Raw genomic sequence first — 18176 nt, 5'->3', positions numbered from 1 at the left:
GCAAAATCAAGTTCAGAACATTAACAGGTAGGAAATTAATTCTATCCAAGGTTAAGAAAGAACCAGAAGCAGATTACATTTATACTCCTGCCCTGTATTTTCTGAAATATCTTTATGTGATTTCAAGACACAAATCAAATTCCCGTGAATAGGAAAAATTCCTGGTATTCAGCCACTTTCTTACTGGGGAGCAACATTCCATGTCTCTATCTCCGGCTGTAGAAAATAATATGGGCTTTCAGGGACCTTTATTATAATACTTTTAGCTTTCTTAGGTTGTGCTTAATTGTGGCTGTGAAGGAGCCATAATCAACATTCTCATGGAAGGATCTACTAGTTTAACATGTATAATGGAGAAAAGCCAATCTTTCCATATGTAGGATTGTGACCAGCTTTCGGGCTTTACCAAAGACTTTCACTGTCCTCTCTGACGTCTCTGTAAAATGTATTGCTTACTTCATGCCTCATACCTCAACTGTGAGTACAATGAAATTTTCTTGGTTGAAAAAAAATTTCTGTGGCAAAACTTGGGAGACAGGAGAGAGATTTGAGATATGATATTATTTTATTATGACAACATCTTTCAGTGTTTCAAGAATTATGTATTGCAAACTTCAAAACTAGGGGTATTTTTGTGACAGCTTTTTCACCATAAAAGGTATTTTTATTTTCTCACTCTTTCTTTTTTTGCTTCTCTTAAAGAGCTTATCTTTCACACTTTTTTATTAGTAATGGTATGTTGCAAGTACACCTTCATTTTAATTATGTTTTTTTAAATCAGGAAACTGTATAGCAAGCATTTGTTACAGCAGTTTCAATGTACATTGAATAGTGTGGTTTTTCTTTCACAAGCAGAAATAGTCTTGACATGGTGGGAAAGGCAGAAAAATATGGGACTGAATACTGTGGATTTTTCTGTGGGAAAGGCTGATGGATTTTTAAAAGAAAGAAAATTGTTCATTTTATTTGTACCTATTGAAAACATTAATAAATGCTAACAAGTATCTAATGAAAACTTTAACAGAAATTCACAAGGGAAAACTAATACACTGTTCCATCTTTTCCCTCGGGCGAGGTTGATGGAACCAAAACACGCCATCATTTGAGATGAGATTTTCAAATATAATAAACAGCCAGGACCTATCCAGTTGCTTTGAAAACTTGGCTGAAATGTTGATACTTGTGTAAAACTGACTAAATGGTATCATAGTTCTTATACCTGGAAAAACTTCATCTGTTTGGAGATGTGGGTCAAAATGACAAATGCACATGCCTAAATACAGGCAGTAGTTTTTAGAGAGAGTCAATCATTGATGCTAACAAGTTCTATTTACCTATGAAAATCATACTCAGAATAGAAGAGACAAAAGTATGTACATAGCACATAGATGAATTCTCCTTTATGTTCTTTCTTCAAAAATACTACTACAGTACTTTATAATTTACTGTGTTATTTTACAATTTTAGAAGATAGATATTGAATTTTTATTACCGCTAGCACTGAGATCTTCAGATGACTTCTCCCAGTTAGGGATGGACTGCAATGAAGAAGGAATAACTGTGACAATGTGAGAAACAGACCTTACAACATCAGCATCCTGATCAAAGGATTTCTTTCCTAAATAAGTGTTACCTGAGAATATGACTACAAGAATGGAGGTATTTCAGTGTGTTTAAAAATATGAGCTAGGAAAAAAGGAAATGAAGCACAGGGTGTTACAAAAAGATGGACCCAGTTTCAAAGCAGTATATTTAATGATGGCAATATGTTACAATTACTCTAAAATTTACAAATGGTTTAAGTAGTTACCTAGTGGTAATCGTTTGAAACTCTATGCACCACCCTTACCAGTGGTAAGAGTTTCATTCATGGGCAGTTCATGGTTGCAGAGATATAGCAATTTCAAATTGGGTCCATCTTTTTGAAACACCCTGTACAATTTTCCTGGTCTAAACAAGTATTGGTTTTCTTCTTGATGACCTACTTCACAGATGGCTTTGTATTTTATATGCTTGCTGTTCATTAAATCAACTAAACCAGCTCATAATCAAACTCAAATTCTTCTACAAAGGATTTGAACCAGATGCAAAACTCACAGCCACAACAAGAAGTCAAATGGGAAATGTGTTCAGGAATTTGTAGGCTTCGTTACTGAGGAGCTCTCTTGTGGCTGGTTTACAGTAAAGTGTTGGAGGGGTAACAGGTTCTAAACTAAGCTGTTTCCTTTATTCTAATGCTGAACACGAAGCAGTTAACTGGAAACCAGAGTTCCTGTGACCAGGCAACCTAAGTTGTAACAGAGCTGGGGAACAGTGGAGACTTTTGACTCCCATTCCTGGGTCACAGCAGCTCCAGAGTGAGACTCTACTGCTCAGAAAACAGTTGTCCATTGTGAAATCTGTACCTGGAAATGTGCTCATGGTAGCCGGGAAAACTAACAGTAGTCACTAGCCAAGGCCATTGGAAATGAGCAGCATTTGAGATTCAGCACCTCAATCTCACCAAAGCAAATAAATGTCACAGAATCATAGAATGTCCTGAGTTGGAAGGGACCCAAAAGGATCATCAAGTCCAACTCCTGTCCCTGCACAGCACAACCCCAAAAGTCACACCATGTGTCTGAGGGTCTGAGGGTGTTGTCCAATTGCTTCTTGAACAGTGTCAGGCTTGGGGCCGTGACTGCCTCCCTGGGGAGCCTGTTCCAGCACTTCACCACCCTCTGGGGGAAGAACCTAACGTATACAGGCAGATGGAGTTGCTGACAGATCACTTCTCTGTGTTCCTCTTTCCAGCAAGGTTGTGAGTTCCTTATTGTATTTGTTTGGTTGGTTTGTTTTGTGGTTTTTTTGGTTATTGTTTTTATTTGTTTGGGGTTTTTTCTGGATTTTTTTTTTCTCTACTCTTTTTAAAAATTGTATGTCACTTGAAAGTACTCAGCAAAAATATATACAAAATCTTGTAATGTATAAAAAAAGGCTTTAGTTTCAGCAAATGAAAATACTAACTTGGCTAAAAAGTTCAGAGACAAATTCTAGCATTACATGGGGTTTTTTTTAGCTTGTAAAGAAAAATAATAGTAAAGTTATAGATCTATCCAGAAAGCTAGGAAAAGGAAATTAACAGTATTTAAAACTGGAAAGATGTCACACCTAATGTTTTTGCATGTTGAGAAAAGGTATAAAAGGTAGACTCTAAGGCTAAGATGATGTTCATTTCCTAGAATACACTCACTTTCAAAAGGTGGATAGATCATCTGGTAGTGAATATTTAATCTAACCTGTCTAGATCTCATTTTTCAAACACAGATTTTTTAATTGGGTAAGTTTGAAAAAAATCTAATGTGTGAATTCACATCATGCAAGATACCAAATTAAAGGAAGCCATAGGAAGCAAATTATTTAAATACCTGAAATAGAGCAAACTGATCAATCACCTTTTACACAAGATGCAAGTAGTGTTTTTCTCATTCATCCCACCCACTTTTGCTGCTTGAACTTCTCTAATTTTTTTGCCACTCATCTCTCACTAACCTCACTGTTTCCTGACTGCTACCCCAAGTCCCTCTTTCGCTATTTTCCCACCTTTCCCATTCCTATTCCCCTCTCTTTTATTTTCATGCTCTATTTAGCTCTGCAAATCAGCAGAACACATTTTCCAAAAATATAAATGCTGTTCAGCAGTAATAACAATATTCCTCCAGACTGGTTTTGGATTATCCCAAAAGCAGAGTTTAAACGTCCATTATGGAGGTGGCTGTGGTTGAAATCAAATTCTCCCAGCTGCAATGACAACAGACTGGAAACATTCTCATCCTAATGTTGGAGGATATACACATTTCCATAACTTTGGCCTGTGCGTTTGGGAATGGATCACTGTGAAGAGCCAAACTCTGAAGCTGTTTTCAGTATTGCTTCCCCAAAATGGCCTTCAGTAGCCCAAATGAATGCAGAATGTGGCTTTGCTTTACCATTAAACTACAGCAGAGCTGGCACTGTGCTGTCCTAACATTTGCTATTTTATTAACAGATAATGATGTATTTTAAGTCTGACACTTCCAATGCAATACAGTGGTTTTGTTGGAAAAAAGTAGTTAAAAATTGTATTTTTCTTACTGTAACCAGTTCAAGGAGACTCGCAGCATTCTCCTTTTCTTCTTCTGTTCTTGGTTCTTTCACGTTCATCTCTTCCAGTTCATTTTCCTGCTTTAAAATGTTGTCTATATATTCCTGGTGGAACAATGAAAAAGAACAAGAAAGAGGCAGGTGTTTTCTTTGCAGACGTAGACTTAAGGTGCACATATATAGAGAAAAGAGTTTGTAGAAGTAATGGACATATGCTGCTTCTCAGTGTCATAAAGGCCTCTTCTGTGAATTTGTGTGAATGGGTTATATAGATATCTAAAGGTCTGCATGGAGAAAGAGTTTTTAAAAAACCCAACAGGTCAAAGAGAGGAGTACAGGCTGAGAAGGCAGCAGGTGAAAGCTCACCAAGGAATAATCAGCTCTGAAGACCAGCAAGACTATTCGCAGAATCATAGAATGATTAGGGATGGAAGGGACCTCTGGAGATCATCTAGTCCAACCCAATTGAATCTGCAAGAACTAATATACTAAGGACATCAAGAGTCTGCTGAAACTCTACTGGGCCATGAGCACACATTAGCATCCACAATGAGCTGTGTGACTCAAACCACATCCAACAGCTACCTAGATGCCCCAGATGCATCTGTGTTACCCCCTGCTTCTGAGCAGGCAGGTAGGTTTCGTCTCCCAATTGTTGCACCAGCCAGGCAAGAACGAGTGCGTGTGCAAGTGTTTGAGTAAACAATGTGGGTGAATAAAAGAATATGTTGAGTAAACAGTTGACAGTAATAATTATCAATTATATTATTAAGATCAGCTTAATTAATAAAAGGTGTTCTAACAAATGCTGTTTGTGATCTGTACCTCCCTCCTGTTTGATCACCTATCAGGGAAAGCGAAATTTACAGCATCATAATGGAAAAATTAGGTTCAGAAAAAAATCTGAAGCTGTTTTTAGAAATGTGTTTACTTTGCCAGAATCCCACTAAGTGCTACAGAAAAGAACACTTTTATTTTCCCACATTTCTTTATGCTTTAGAAGATCAGTTGGATGGGAAAAAAGGGTCCTTACAGAATGTTGTCCTAACACACCACTCTGCTAGAAAGCTACGTGCAGTATTGAGCTTTATGAATAGACAAGGTTTGCAGAAGCAATCTGTTTCCAGTTTCGGTTCTTTTTCATTCCTTTATACCTCTTAAATCATAAAGGAGATCGAGAAAGGAAGAATACCTTTTTCTTTAGATCTTTATTTAGTTCTGACAAAGCAAATATTTGGCTAAAGATTTAAGATATCTCTTTCTGGAAAAATCCATTAATTAAATATTGATATATAAGCAATGAGGATATTTCCATTGCACATTAACTCAATTATTACAAATGTTTTCCCATTGCCAATAATTGGAATTCTTCCTTCCCAATGTAACAAACAGTGTTCTTCTTTCTCTAAAAGCCAACAACAAACCTGGTCAATGGAAAGACTCACCTTGGGATTTTGGTGTGGAACTCTTTTTTTTTTTTATAGCATTGCTTTCAAGAGATCAGTATGTAAATTAAAGAATATTTTTTATATATTCATGGACTGTAAAAGGGTAAAATTTAATTCTGCTAGACTGGCATGTCCCAAACATGTCAGGGCTGAACAGCTGTCCATGTTTTTCTATTACTAGCATATCTTCTTTGAAATGTAATGTGGGGAAAAAAAAGAAATCCAAGTGGCTACACCATGCTATTGCCTTCTCAAATTTCACATGCTGTTAACTTTAAATTCAATCTGCAATGCCATCATTGAAATATGTTAAATGAATAAATTATAGAACACACGTATTTTGTTATTCTCTATCTGGTAAGTAATGATGAATTTTTAACTCTAAAATCTCTTCTAAGAGGATCTTCACAATGCGAATTAAATAAATCAATGTTTTATACCAAAACTGAGAACTACGAAGCTGCTGACAAGGATCAACTGCAGAACTTTCAGATTCCATCTCAGAATACCTGCACATGAAGTATGAGCTTGTACCTTGTTATGAACCAGTCACTCATGAGGGACAGACACATGCTTTGTCAGAAGGCTACATGGGTATTTGCTAGACATGGATAGAGTGACAGAACTCAGACTTGAACCTCAAAATGTTCTGTACTGATTTATGTAAACAAATACAAAACCAAAACTAGAGTAAATCGCAGTGACCTGGTGACCAAGTTAACTGTAGAACTATGGTGGGTTAGAAATTCTTGTACAACTTCATAGATTTATGTTTTTAAGGCTTTGTGAAGGAAAATAAACCCTAAGCAAAGTAAAAGCAAAGTAACAGATATCAATATTGACAGAAGGGAAACTGTTAGTGTACTATATGTGATGTGTACTGGACTGGATCCCACATATTTGCACAGAAAAGTAGGTTCCACAAGAGATGAGTGAAAACAGGTGAGCTGCTTCAGAAATATACACTTTTATTAGAGCACCTGTCTACATATGAAATACTGATTGTTTTTCAAAAGTAGCAGAATTTTTGTCTCAGCCATATACTGCAAATTCATGTCACCCAATCTGTGTGTTCTCTGTTGCTCACTAGAAGAATTAATAAATGTGATTGTACTACCTTAAGGGAACGCTGCAGCTTTTCTCTTAGTTTGTCACTGAGTGGCTTATACTGGAATAACTGACGTATTTGCAGTTTATTAGGACATTTTCGCACAGGCACTGGCACGTTTGTCTGCTCACTGGATCCAATGCAGAGACCTCTCCAGCTATATGTTCTGACTGAGGGATCTGTGATCATCCTCTGAACACAGACAAGAACAAGCAAAAAGAGCAAGAGGTTACTCATATTGCTGACTAAATGCAGATATCAGCAACATGTATCTCAGCTGAAAAGCACAGGCTCTCCTTATAGCATCACAGATCTAGACAATAAAGTCAGTAGTTTCTTGGGCACGATTTATCCATTCTAAAAAATCATCTGGCAAAATGAACTCCCCTTAAAATTGCTACATCACCTTACTGAGAATAGAAGCAGCCCAAGGCGACCATATTTTTCCTGACACAGCCTGCCCCTTGCTTTGCCTGCTTAATAAACCAGACTTAACAATGTCACATTGCTTAGAGCTCCATTTCCCCCCTGTGACAAACAACTATTGCTTAAGCAGCAAAAGACAGTTTTGAAACAATTATACCTCAAGAGAAGAAAATGTGTCCTGGGTCCTTGATTGAAGATTTGGAGGAACAATACTCTCTGGTTCTTTGTTCATTACCCAGGGGGAGGTTTCAGCCAAAGGGCGGAGGATAGTAATACTTAAAACACCTGGTTCGAAGACACATTTTGCTAAGAATCAGTTCAAATCCAAAAATAATAGACAAGTGTCTCAAACCTCCAGAAAAATATACTTACCTAGGAATAAAAAAACCTTATTATCAAGTAGTAAAACTCCATGTGAAAACGCGATACTTGTGGCTACAGATAATATCGGATCACTGAGGTGGTTATAGAATAGTCGGACAACTTCCAATTACTCAGACCATGTTTAACAGACTGCCTATGCTACTTGTTTTGAGTCTTGGGTAACAGTTCAGTTTTACAGTGTCTGGAGTATCCCAAACAAGGAAGAGCAGACCACTGACCCATCTTTACTGAACACTAATCTCAGAAGAGGTACACCATATTCAGAACAAGCCTAATTCTTCATTCTATTTTACACTTCACAATCTGATCAATGGATGGATTCCATTAGACATGATGTATTATCTATTTTAATTGTTCTGATTAATTTTAATGTTCTTCAAATTTTTTTTCCAACCCAACCCCCAAATCTACTTAATCTACTATTATTTACCACATAGGTGGTCTTCAAAATTGATATTGCTACTGAGCTACTTTGTCACAATCATACAAAATTGTGAAGCCTTTTTGTCAAGGCAAAGAGAGCCAGTATTGAGAAAGGTGGAGTATGAAATCTGGAAAAGCAGACATGCTGCTATTACAAATCACTACTGCTTGTGAGAAGGTTTTCTTGACTGAGATTTTCACTAGGTATGTAAAGCAAACTACCCTTATCATCTCCCCATATCCAGGGGAACCATCTGTTCCTATCTTTTAAAAGATACATGTATTTTCTTAGAATTTACCGGTTATGCAGAGTGTTTTATAGAAATATAGTATCTCCAGCTAACTTCAGAATGATAACCAAACATTTCAGGATGTGACTTCTTGCACTGCTACTAGAAGGTGTTTGGTGCCATGCATGTATTATTGGCATCTCCTATTTTAGTCATATTTTTCCAGCTTCCTAATAAATTACATTTATCCTTTCCAACAGCCAGGCTAAGGGTCAACATCAGAGTATCATTGTCTTCATTGATAAATACTGCTACATGATTAATGAAGACTACGATAGATTCCATGTTTTTTCATAGTAAATACACAGAGAATCTATGCATTTTGTAATTGCTTTTGTTTGCATGTCTGAGAGTGGATAAAGTTGTTTGTTCACTTATCCCTTCACAGTGTCATTCAGTTAATTCTCTGCTTCCCTGAGTTTTCCCACAAGCTCCTTCTTCCCCACGCTTCACTGCCAAAAGTGTGGGCACTTGTCTACATGGGGAAAAACATTTTCAAATTTCCTGTCCAAGTAAGAGTTTTGAAACTTCTGACTCCACCTTTGCAATTATTTGTTTGTCAGAAGAGAAAGGTTTCCTACCTGGACATTCTTGTACATGATCCTGCAAGACAGCAGTAGCAGGATCACTACAGGCTTCAGCCAGATACTTGTCTACGTCCCTGCTCCGCAGGAGCTCGGATCCAGAACCATCTGCATAGATGATGAAGAACCTACACAGCCAGCACACACGTCAGAGTGTATCAAGAAAAAGGAACTCCAATGTGATGACATTAAGTGTTCAAATACAGAGTACTGAACAAAGGAAGCACAAATCTACAAACTCTGTACAAACACAGTGTACTGAAGAAAGTGGACACCTATGAACCCAGTGCAGTTTACCTGGGTGCATGCTCTTCATAAGTGACAGGTTTGTTAATTTCTGGGAGTACTGATGCTGAATTGCTGTCCTTGTCATCAGTGTCAATGCTAGGAACACACACATTTGTGCTGCCATCAGCCATGACCTGTAATAGAAATTATATAAAATTACTTCAGCTACATGGTGGTTTTAAAACAGTTACTTGCTGCTGAATGGTAATATTACCTAGCCCAGTGAAAGGGACAGAAAAAACATATTTCATGTTGAACAACCTGAAATTCACAGGAAAAAGAAACTAAGAAGAAGACTGAAAAGACAGTGAAAAAAAGCAAACGAAACATTTACAGGAAGACATCCCAAATCATAAATACTAATATCACATGGTGATATTTAATAAAAGCTTAAGGACTGTTAGTTATCAAACAGGGCCATCCGTGCTTATGTGCCATCTTCAACACACATATCTGCAGCCATCAATAGGCAACTTCATACAAAAATACTCACCTGCTGTTCAAGCCAGGTAACTGTACACACAAACAGCCATTGATGTACCTCTGTGAGGTATATATGTATCTAAGTATATACACTGACACGCAGAGAAACAGATACACACAAATATATACATATGTCTGTATGCCAATATGTTAGTTAATAATCACATAGTATATACATATGTGCTCCTATATAGGTGTATATATAATAGAAATGTATATATACATATGTACAGGTGTGTATATATAAAAATATATAGATAAATGTGAATAAATATGTACACCTATATATACACGTATCTATATACATGTTGATATATGAAGAGATATAGATGATATAGATACAGATAATATATTTCCATCTATCTGCCTATAGCTATATATAAGTATATATTTATAAAGGAGGCCCTTTTCAGGCATCCATTCCCTTTAAAAATATGATCTCAGATAATCTTATGATAATACTGGGGGAATTTCTACAGTGTTTTCCTTCTTGAAAATACTATGTGATTATTAACTAACGTGCCATTAACATATACACACAAAGTAACTAACAATGAATAATAACTTAACAAGGAATAATAATGCCTGTAATTCTTAGTGCAGGCAGTTGCCTTTGGAAGATACAGTTTAAACCAGAGTGATTCAAAGGATGGTCCATGAACTGAATCTGACACACCCAGTCCGTGCCCTTTTCCCTGTAGTCTCTGGTGTGATTAGGACAGAGGAAGAACCAATCCTATTACACTTGCACCTGGCTGCCGTCCCTATCAACCATGCAGAAGGTGAGAATTGGACTTGAGGAACTGGACAAAAGCCAATTGTAACAGTGGACAGGACCTAAAAGCTGGATGCCTCACAACGAGAAGCTTATATCCATGAGTTGTTGCTGGTACTTGTATCCACATGGTCACCTGCTCCATCACATAAGCACTTATGCAATGAAAATGGGGTCCTGAGAGCAAAATTGTGTGAGATACTGTAAATAAAACATACACCATTAATGGTAAAACCAATGAAACATGTTTTCCCTACAGTTATTCTTCATTCTGCGTCCTCTCATACTCCATTAATCCCAACTGCCTTACTACAACCCATATCCTCTGGGATCACTGCTCCCACAATACTGCCCCACAGCCTCAACCTCCTTCGTTTGTTCCCCAAATATCAACTGAGAAAAAGCAGGATGTGCTCATGCCAATGCCAAGCAACTTCTGTACTGCATTGAATTGCCTTGATTTTCTAGAAACTTGATACCTTTGAAATTTCTGTCCCTCTGGTTGATTAGCTCAAAATTTGTCAGGGAGAGACTGACCGATAGCATAGACATACACAAGCACTATTTCTTCAGCCAAGTTAAAAGCTGTATCATAATGCATGTGTCCAGGGGAACCTCAGTGCTGTTTCACAGGAATCTAGAAAAATGGTAATGACTACAATTGCAACAATAGAAAGGATACTCTAAGGATGTCACATTTAGAATCTTTAATTAGAAAACAGTATATAGGTCACAGACACTTAGATGCTGTTTCTGTAACTCAAAACTAAGTACTAATCTTGCTCAAAAATATCTCTTTGGTGTGAAAGGATCACAGCACAATTAGTATGACTTTAAAGACTGATTCATTCCTTTTACAACAATATTTGCCTTACCAGGTAGATTAGAGTGCTTCTATGGACCTTCTGAAAAGCCAATATCCTCTCTCATTTTTAATCCTCATTTGCAGAGGTGATTTTTTGCTATAAGACAAGTCACACTAGTTAAGGTAACTTTACAGGTGAGGTAAACTGTAGACCATGTGCTTTATTTCAATCTCTCTAAAAAGGAGGAAATACCAAAAAAGGGAAACCCATCACATCCTCGAGAACATTGCAGAGACCTGATTCAGGAGCTGTTTCTTCTGGCTAGCTAGGCTACTTTAAGAGTAAGTACTATAAGGCTGCAAGCTGTTTTTGAGAGATGTTTATAAGAAAAAATTACTTAAAATGCAGAAACTGGTTTCCTTCCATGTATTTTACCTTGAAAAGATTTCCTTCAGGATCCATCATCTCACAAATAGTGCTGGAAGTGTGTTTCATAATGTATCTCCCTCCTTGTTTCTCTTCTTTCTTGCTGATGAAATTATAAACTTCATGGGTATAAACCACTGAGCAATCTTCATCAATGAAAAGAGAGCCTGTCTTCATGGGTAAAACCTATCACAGTAAGAAGGGAAGAGGTTCAGATCTGAAAGGTGAAATCTTCAGTTTAGAGGTACCATGAAAATGAAGAACAGACGCAAATCAAGAGGAGAGTTCTCAGACCTTTACTACTGAATCATCCAGTTTTGAGGGACTAGAGGGAGAGAAAAAATGAAGATGAGTTCCAGGAGTCAGGCTGATGTTGGTCTCTAATACTTTCTTTAACTTCAGGAAATTTAAGCTTATGATTTCAATAAACTACACAGTTGTAAGGAAGTCTGACAGAATATCTCAAGTTGGAAGGGATCCATAAAGACCATTGAGTCCAACTCCCTGCTCCTCAAAGGACTATGTAAAACTAAGTCACATCACTAAGGGCATCATTCAGGTGCTTCCTGACCTCTGACAGGTTTGGTGCCATGACCACTTCGCTGGGGAGCCTGTTCTAGACACTGACCACCCTCTCAGTGAAGAACCTTTTCTTAATGTTCAATCTGAACTCCCCCTGACACAGCTTCATTCAATTTCCTCATGTCCTGTTGCTGGTCATGAGGGAGAGTAGATCAGCACCTCCCCCTCTGCTGCCCCCCTTGAGGAATTTCTAGATTGTGATGAGGTCCCCAGTCAGTCTTCTCTTCTCCAAGCTGAACAAACCAAGTCACCTCAGCTGCTCCTTATAAGTCTTGCCCTCAAGACCTTTCATCATCTTGGTCACCTTCTTCTGGACACACTCTAAAAGTTTGACGTCCTTCTTACACAGAGGGGACCAAAACTGCATGCAGTGCTTGAGGCAGGGCTGCACCAGTGCAGAGCAGAGCAGGACAATCACCTCCCTCGCCCGGCTGGCAATGCTGTGCTTGATGCACCCCAGGACACAGTTGGCCCTCTTGGCTGCCAGGGCACACTGCTGACTCATGTTCAACTTGCCCTTAACCCAAACCACCAGATGTCTTTCTTCAGGGCTGCTCTCCAGCCTTTCATCCCTTGAATTTGTACGTATAACCCCATCCCAGCTGGAGAATGTGGCACTTGCTCGTGTTAAATTTCAGACAGTTGGTGACTGCCCAGCTCTCTAGTCTATCCAGACCTCTCTGTAAGGCCTTTCTACCCTTGAGGGAGTCCACAGCTCCTTCTAGTTTGGTATCATTGTCAAACTTACATTGATACAGGGAATTAACTAATTAACACTTAAGGAGCTAATACTTAGAGAACAACCCTTAACCCACAACACTTAGAGCCCTTAACCCACACTACAATTGCCTAGCTTTGCTTAGCTTTGTGTAACTTCTTGTAAGAGAAACAAAAGTTCACTGATGACTTTACAGGCCTTGCAGAGAGACAAAATCTTGGGTGCATCCTTGATGCATCCTTGGGTGAATTAGATAACCGAAACTTGGGCATAGGACAGGGGATACGCCAGTTCTAACCAACTCAGCACACCAGGCCAGAGGTGAACCTGTACAGAGAAGACGACCCTGGTTCACAATCACTGCGCAGGCGCAACCAGGAGGGGCCAAAGGTGGAGACTATGGAAATGATTTCCCAGAACTCATTGTAATAAGAACCGCCTTCTTGGGGACAGGTTATGAATATGTATAGGCGTTCCTAGAACTTTCATGAATATGTAACACTTTACAGCATTTAACTAAGCTCACAGCTACTGGAAATTTGCACATGTCTTAGGTGGAAATTATTCCCCCGTGTGTCCAGTGCTGTAAATACATACCTTCTTTACAATCTCAAGGGTTGTAAGGTCATTTCCACGCCTCAACATAATCTACATTAAATTCCTGTGTCCAGATAATTTGTAAATCATTAAAGAGCACTGCATCTAAAATTGAGCCCTGGACAACTCCGCTGGTGACTGGCTGCCAGTCTAATGTAACCCCATATATAGTAACTCTTTGAACCTGACCTGTCAGGCAGTTGCTCCTCCAAGGTATTACAGACTTGTCTAGCTGTGTGCATTATGTCCAGAAGGATACTGTGAGAGACAGTCTCAAAAGCTTTGCTAAAATAAAAAAATCCCCACATCTATTGTCTTCCCTTGGTCAACTAAGAGGGGTGACATGGTCATAAAAGGAAATTAAGTTAGTTAAGCAGGACTTTCCCCTTATGAACCTATGCTGGGGATGATCAATGACTGTATTATCTCCCAAGTACTTCTCAGTAACTCCTAGAATAATCTTCTCTATAATTCTACCAGGCACTGAAGAGAGACTGACAGTCCTGTAATTACCAGGGTCTTCCTTCTTACCATTCTTGCAAATTGGGACACTTGCCAGCTTCCAGTTGACTGGGACCAATAATATCTGAATATTGGCAGAGTATAAAAGAGATGGAATCATAGGATTTGTGAAGGCTATAGAGAATGGATTTAAAATAGTCAAGGTGAAGACACTGATGGCAGGGAACTCAGAACACAAAGATACATTTCACTGTCACAAACAAAAAATAATTCCCACCTGATATGTTCCCTGTGGCTTTGCTATAATAGATGTCCCATCTCCAAAGATGGTACAACAGGTACCGTCCTCGCAATTTGTTATAACAGTAGCAAACTCTGGATTCTCTACTTGAATACATTTCACCTTCCTTGTGATGGCTTCTGAGGGTTCACCTAAGAATTAATACAGAACAACTAGACAGGATCACACGAACCATGGAAAAATCTTAGGATTTGCTTTTTCTCTCATAAGGCTGAACCTTTGACTCCTCAGTAAAAGACCCTCAGGCTTCATACCATCCTTTATCACATAATTTTATGTTAGGTAAACAATATACAAACTTTGAATTTTTGGACTGTGCACTGAATATAGGAAAATCCAACAGAAAAAAATTTCTATAACCATCTGTGGCTGGTGTGGTCAGGAGAGTACTCTCTAATTTATGAAGTACAGTACTAACTGTAATGATCTATATATTTGTAGCATACAACCTGGACCACAGAAATTTTTGACACCTGTGATGTAAACCCTAAGATGGGAAGAAATTAGTTTTCAGCAGCAGAATTTGGGGAATACAAATCAAACTGGTATGTTAATTTGGCCATTGCCTTCTCACTGAATAGACACCCCAGCTCAAGGCCATCGTTTTGATTTTTAAAATTCCACAGGGAGGTCATCCACAACCAGAACTTTCTACTGTGTTTGAACACAACAGTCCTGACACCCACACAGTAAATATAGACTTCGTGTTAATTACAGAACTTATTCAACAACTGAACTAAGTATACAGAATATACTACCATCCAGAGGAAACTCCATTAGCCCCACTTGTTTCAGGTGAATGTAATTTCACTTCTACTAGGTGTGGCACTTTCCACAGCCATATTCAATCAAATTTTGAATACCTACAAGGCTGGTGAGTCCATGGCCTGTCTGGAGAATGAGGATGCTCTGGTCCTTATACACCTGTTCAGTTAAGACTCAAATCAGCTTTCTTGTTTTACCAGGCATAGGTGGAGAGCAGGCAATGAATATTAGAACTTGGACACTGTGGTCTCATGGTGAAGGTGGGTCATATAAGTATATACATGGAAAGAAGGGAATTTGCTTGTTTGCTACAATGCAATTTTTGCACTGAATACTGATGAAAGAAAGATAAAGCAGACAAACTAAGCCTATACTGCTCTAGTGGATTTGTTATCTAGGCTATTGGTATGAGCTATCTTTAGTATATTTTGACAATTATGTGCTTCATAAGACACAGCAGGGATAAGTGCTCCCCTTTTGATTTTACCTGTTTCTTCACTATCTTCTGGTATAAAAAGTTCTTCACAGTTTTGATAAAAAGTCGTGATCCTAGTACCATCAGCATGATCACATACTCTGCTGCCATCCAGCTTCTCAACAATTATCACTTCATCATCTCGTACAGTCATAACCTGAAAGAATGAAGGAATGCTCATTTATATTAGCTCTGTGACACTTTTAAGAGCAACAACAATAAAACAAGGCATTACATACCAAAACTCCGATGAAGCTAGACTACTGCAACTTTATCTACTTCAGAGACCAAGGACTTGCATTTTCTTCAAAATCTAAAGCTTTTTTATTAGTAAAAGTGTAATAATACAACCTGTAGGATATGTGTTCAAAGAACAAATCCTACAAACTATATGATGACAGCCCTCTCTCTTAGCTTATTACACAGTGCTATAATAACACAAAAATATTAATACCGTTCCATCAGCTGGGTCAGTTGCATGATAGATTAAGAGTGGCTCCAGATCCATTTGCTTTGCTCCCTCAGTGCCCACTCGAATGCTTGATGGAGTTGTTGTTATCCAGGTTCCCACCTGGTTCTCTTTAGGTTGCTCAGAATCATCCAGATCCTGAACAGTATTTTCAAACAACTCGCCCTTGTTTTGCTGCAATATATTATTTCTATTACTGCCTTTTCCTGCAGAAACAAAAATTTCCGTATCAGACTTGGCATTCTCTAAGGCAAAAGACAAAATCAATAAAGTGAAGAGTGTCTGTGAGTACTAGTTTCGACAGAATTGAAAGAAGATTTATCAGGCTGGAGGGAAATTACAAATGCTGTTACTCAAAGGTGTGCCCTTGAACCAATCTTATTCAAAAAAAAAGTAAACAGCATGCTAATGACATCTGATTATAACATGGCTTCGAAAGGTACCATCAATACAAAAGAAAATCTTAACCAACTACAGAAGAAAAAACATCCAAAACTGTCCCATGAGCTTGGACATTAAAGTAATAGGAATTTGATACAGCCTATTAGAATGAAATTTAATGTGAAAAGAAATAAAAATAACTTGTGCTTCAGAAAAGTTTGCAGCCGTAGAATAAAAGAAAGACCTGGAGGTATCATCCATACAGAATGACTACAAGTTATCAGCATGAAAATATGGTGACAAAAAAGGCAAACACAATCCTATGATGCATCAGAAGAAAAGGGATGGAGATTCTATTGTGCAAGTTAATGGAGAGATCTTTTAAGAATGTGACAGAGAACTCTGGTTTCCCATATTCAAAAAAAGGAACTAAGTGTATGCATGGTCCAGAGAGGAATCAAAAGGCCTACAGCATATACATCCAAGAAAATTAAAAAAAAAAAAAAGAAGAAGAAAACTCTTCACTATAAGTTTGCCAAGACTAAGCAGTGGAGAGGAAAAGTAAGGGAAAAAAGTGATCATAAATAAAGGACAAGGAATTAAGGATATACACAGGCCATAGATACTGAGACTGAAAACAAGAAGATGGTTTGTCAGAGAAGTTCTCAAACATCCTTCTAGTTATACTAAGGAATACCCTAAGAACAAGGACTGGACTCGATGAGTCAGAAAGTCTCTTTTTGAGAAACTTTTCTCTTTGGCAGCAATTTTTATTCACATACTTCCAATAAATTATAAATTACTATTATGACAGGTGATAATTATTCTTTGCATGAAGTAGCACTGACAGTGATCTTGGACTACATCCTGAGCTAAGAGGTAAACTTTTATTTGGTTCTTTCTCAGTCAAACAAAATAAGGTAAGAATAGCTAAAATGGCACAGACCACAAGCCCATACAAAAAAATTATAATGACCAATAGTAGATGCCTTGGAATACGTACAAGAAAGAAAAATATGGTAAGTCCTCTGTGAGAAAAGCATTTCTCAATACCATGACTAAAAACTCTGTAACACATAAGTAAGCATTTGACACTACTGTAGTTACAAGGGTTTCTTTTAAAAAATTGTGTTGAATCACTCTGCTACCGATGTATTATAGTTTTTACACATCCTTTTACTTATTATAATCCTTGCACGTATAAGAAAAAGAAAGCTGGAGTAGAAGAGAAATTATTTGCTCTGAAGGTAACAAATTAGCAGTGTGCAACAACTGAATACAGATAAAAAATCGCATTTTCACACTGGTAGAATTTTCAGACTAAAGAAATATGCCCTTTATTAAGTATCATTAGCCCAGCTAATTTTAAATCTGTCCGTAACACTGGAGATGTTACCTTTCTTAGTGCTGGTCTCAGGTAAAGGCTCCGGTTCTGGTAATGGTTGCATGTTATCTGGAATTGTAGGTGGTGGTAGGACAGGGCCAGAATCAGGACTCCTACTTACTGTGCCATCAGCAAACAGAATCTAGAGAAATAAAGCACATACTAGAGGTTAAAGTAACTTGAAACACCAATAGAAAGTCCCAAAAGAATGTGTTGCAAATGCAATAGTCACTAGAATATTGTGAGTGATGGAGGGGGAAAAAGTACAAACTCTCAGAATGAATATGAGAAATAAAGAAGATATCTCAAAAAGAAAGTGCTGCTGATTGCTGCAGTTCACCTACATAATTAATGGTGACTCTATTTAGTAACAAATAGGCATTATAAAAGAAAAGATTCAAGATTATTCTTTGGCTATTTAAGTGGCCAAAGTTGACGACTTTTTTTTTTGTAGCAGTGGTAATACATCTGCATCACTC

At 37.9% G+C, this 18176-nt stretch overlaps 1 protein-coding gene across 5 annotated transcripts in view; it reads right to left on the bottom strand.

Moving 5' to 3' along the window:
* The window catches only part of SPAG17 (sperm associated antigen 17), a 112226-nt gene that overhangs the window by 17310 nt on the left and 76740 nt on the right, over positions 1-18176 (bottom strand). For 4 of the 5 annotated variants that reach the window (XR_010606106.1, XM_065633577.1, XM_065633586.1 and 1 more), the window contains 11 exons: positions 17710-17839; positions 15918-16138; positions 15476-15620; positions 14200-14354; positions 11573-11749; positions 9083-9207; positions 8783-8913; positions 7262-7389; positions 6688-6870; positions 4114-4227; positions 1493-1538 (listed from right to left, as the gene is read on the bottom strand). Coding sequence is in view for 4 of the 5 variants with exons in the window: in XM_065633577.1 (XP_065489649.1) it covers positions 1493-1538; positions 4114-4227; positions 6688-6870; positions 7262-7389; positions 8783-8913; positions 9083-9207; positions 11573-11749; positions 14200-14354; positions 15476-15620; positions 15918-16138; positions 17710-17839 (1555 nt within the window). In the remaining variant the exon portion in view is untranslated. The remainder of the gene's footprint in view (positions 1-1492; positions 1539-4113; positions 4228-6687; positions 6871-7261; positions 7390-8782; positions 8914-9082; positions 9208-11572; positions 11750-14199; positions 14355-15475; positions 15621-15917; positions 16139-17709; positions 17840-18176) is intronic. The other variant, XM_065633607.1, reaches the window with a different exon arrangement.

Source organism: Caloenas nicobarica, chromosome 1 (assembly GCF_036013445.1).
Source record: "Caloenas nicobarica isolate bCalNic1 chromosome 1, bCalNic1.hap1, whole genome shotgun sequence".
Lineage (NCBI taxonomy): Eukaryota > Metazoa > Chordata > Aves > Columbiformes > Columbidae > Caloenas > Caloenas nicobarica.
The sequence above is the reverse complement of the archived record's forward strand: the minus strand, read 5'-3'. Positions and strand labels throughout refer to the sequence as shown.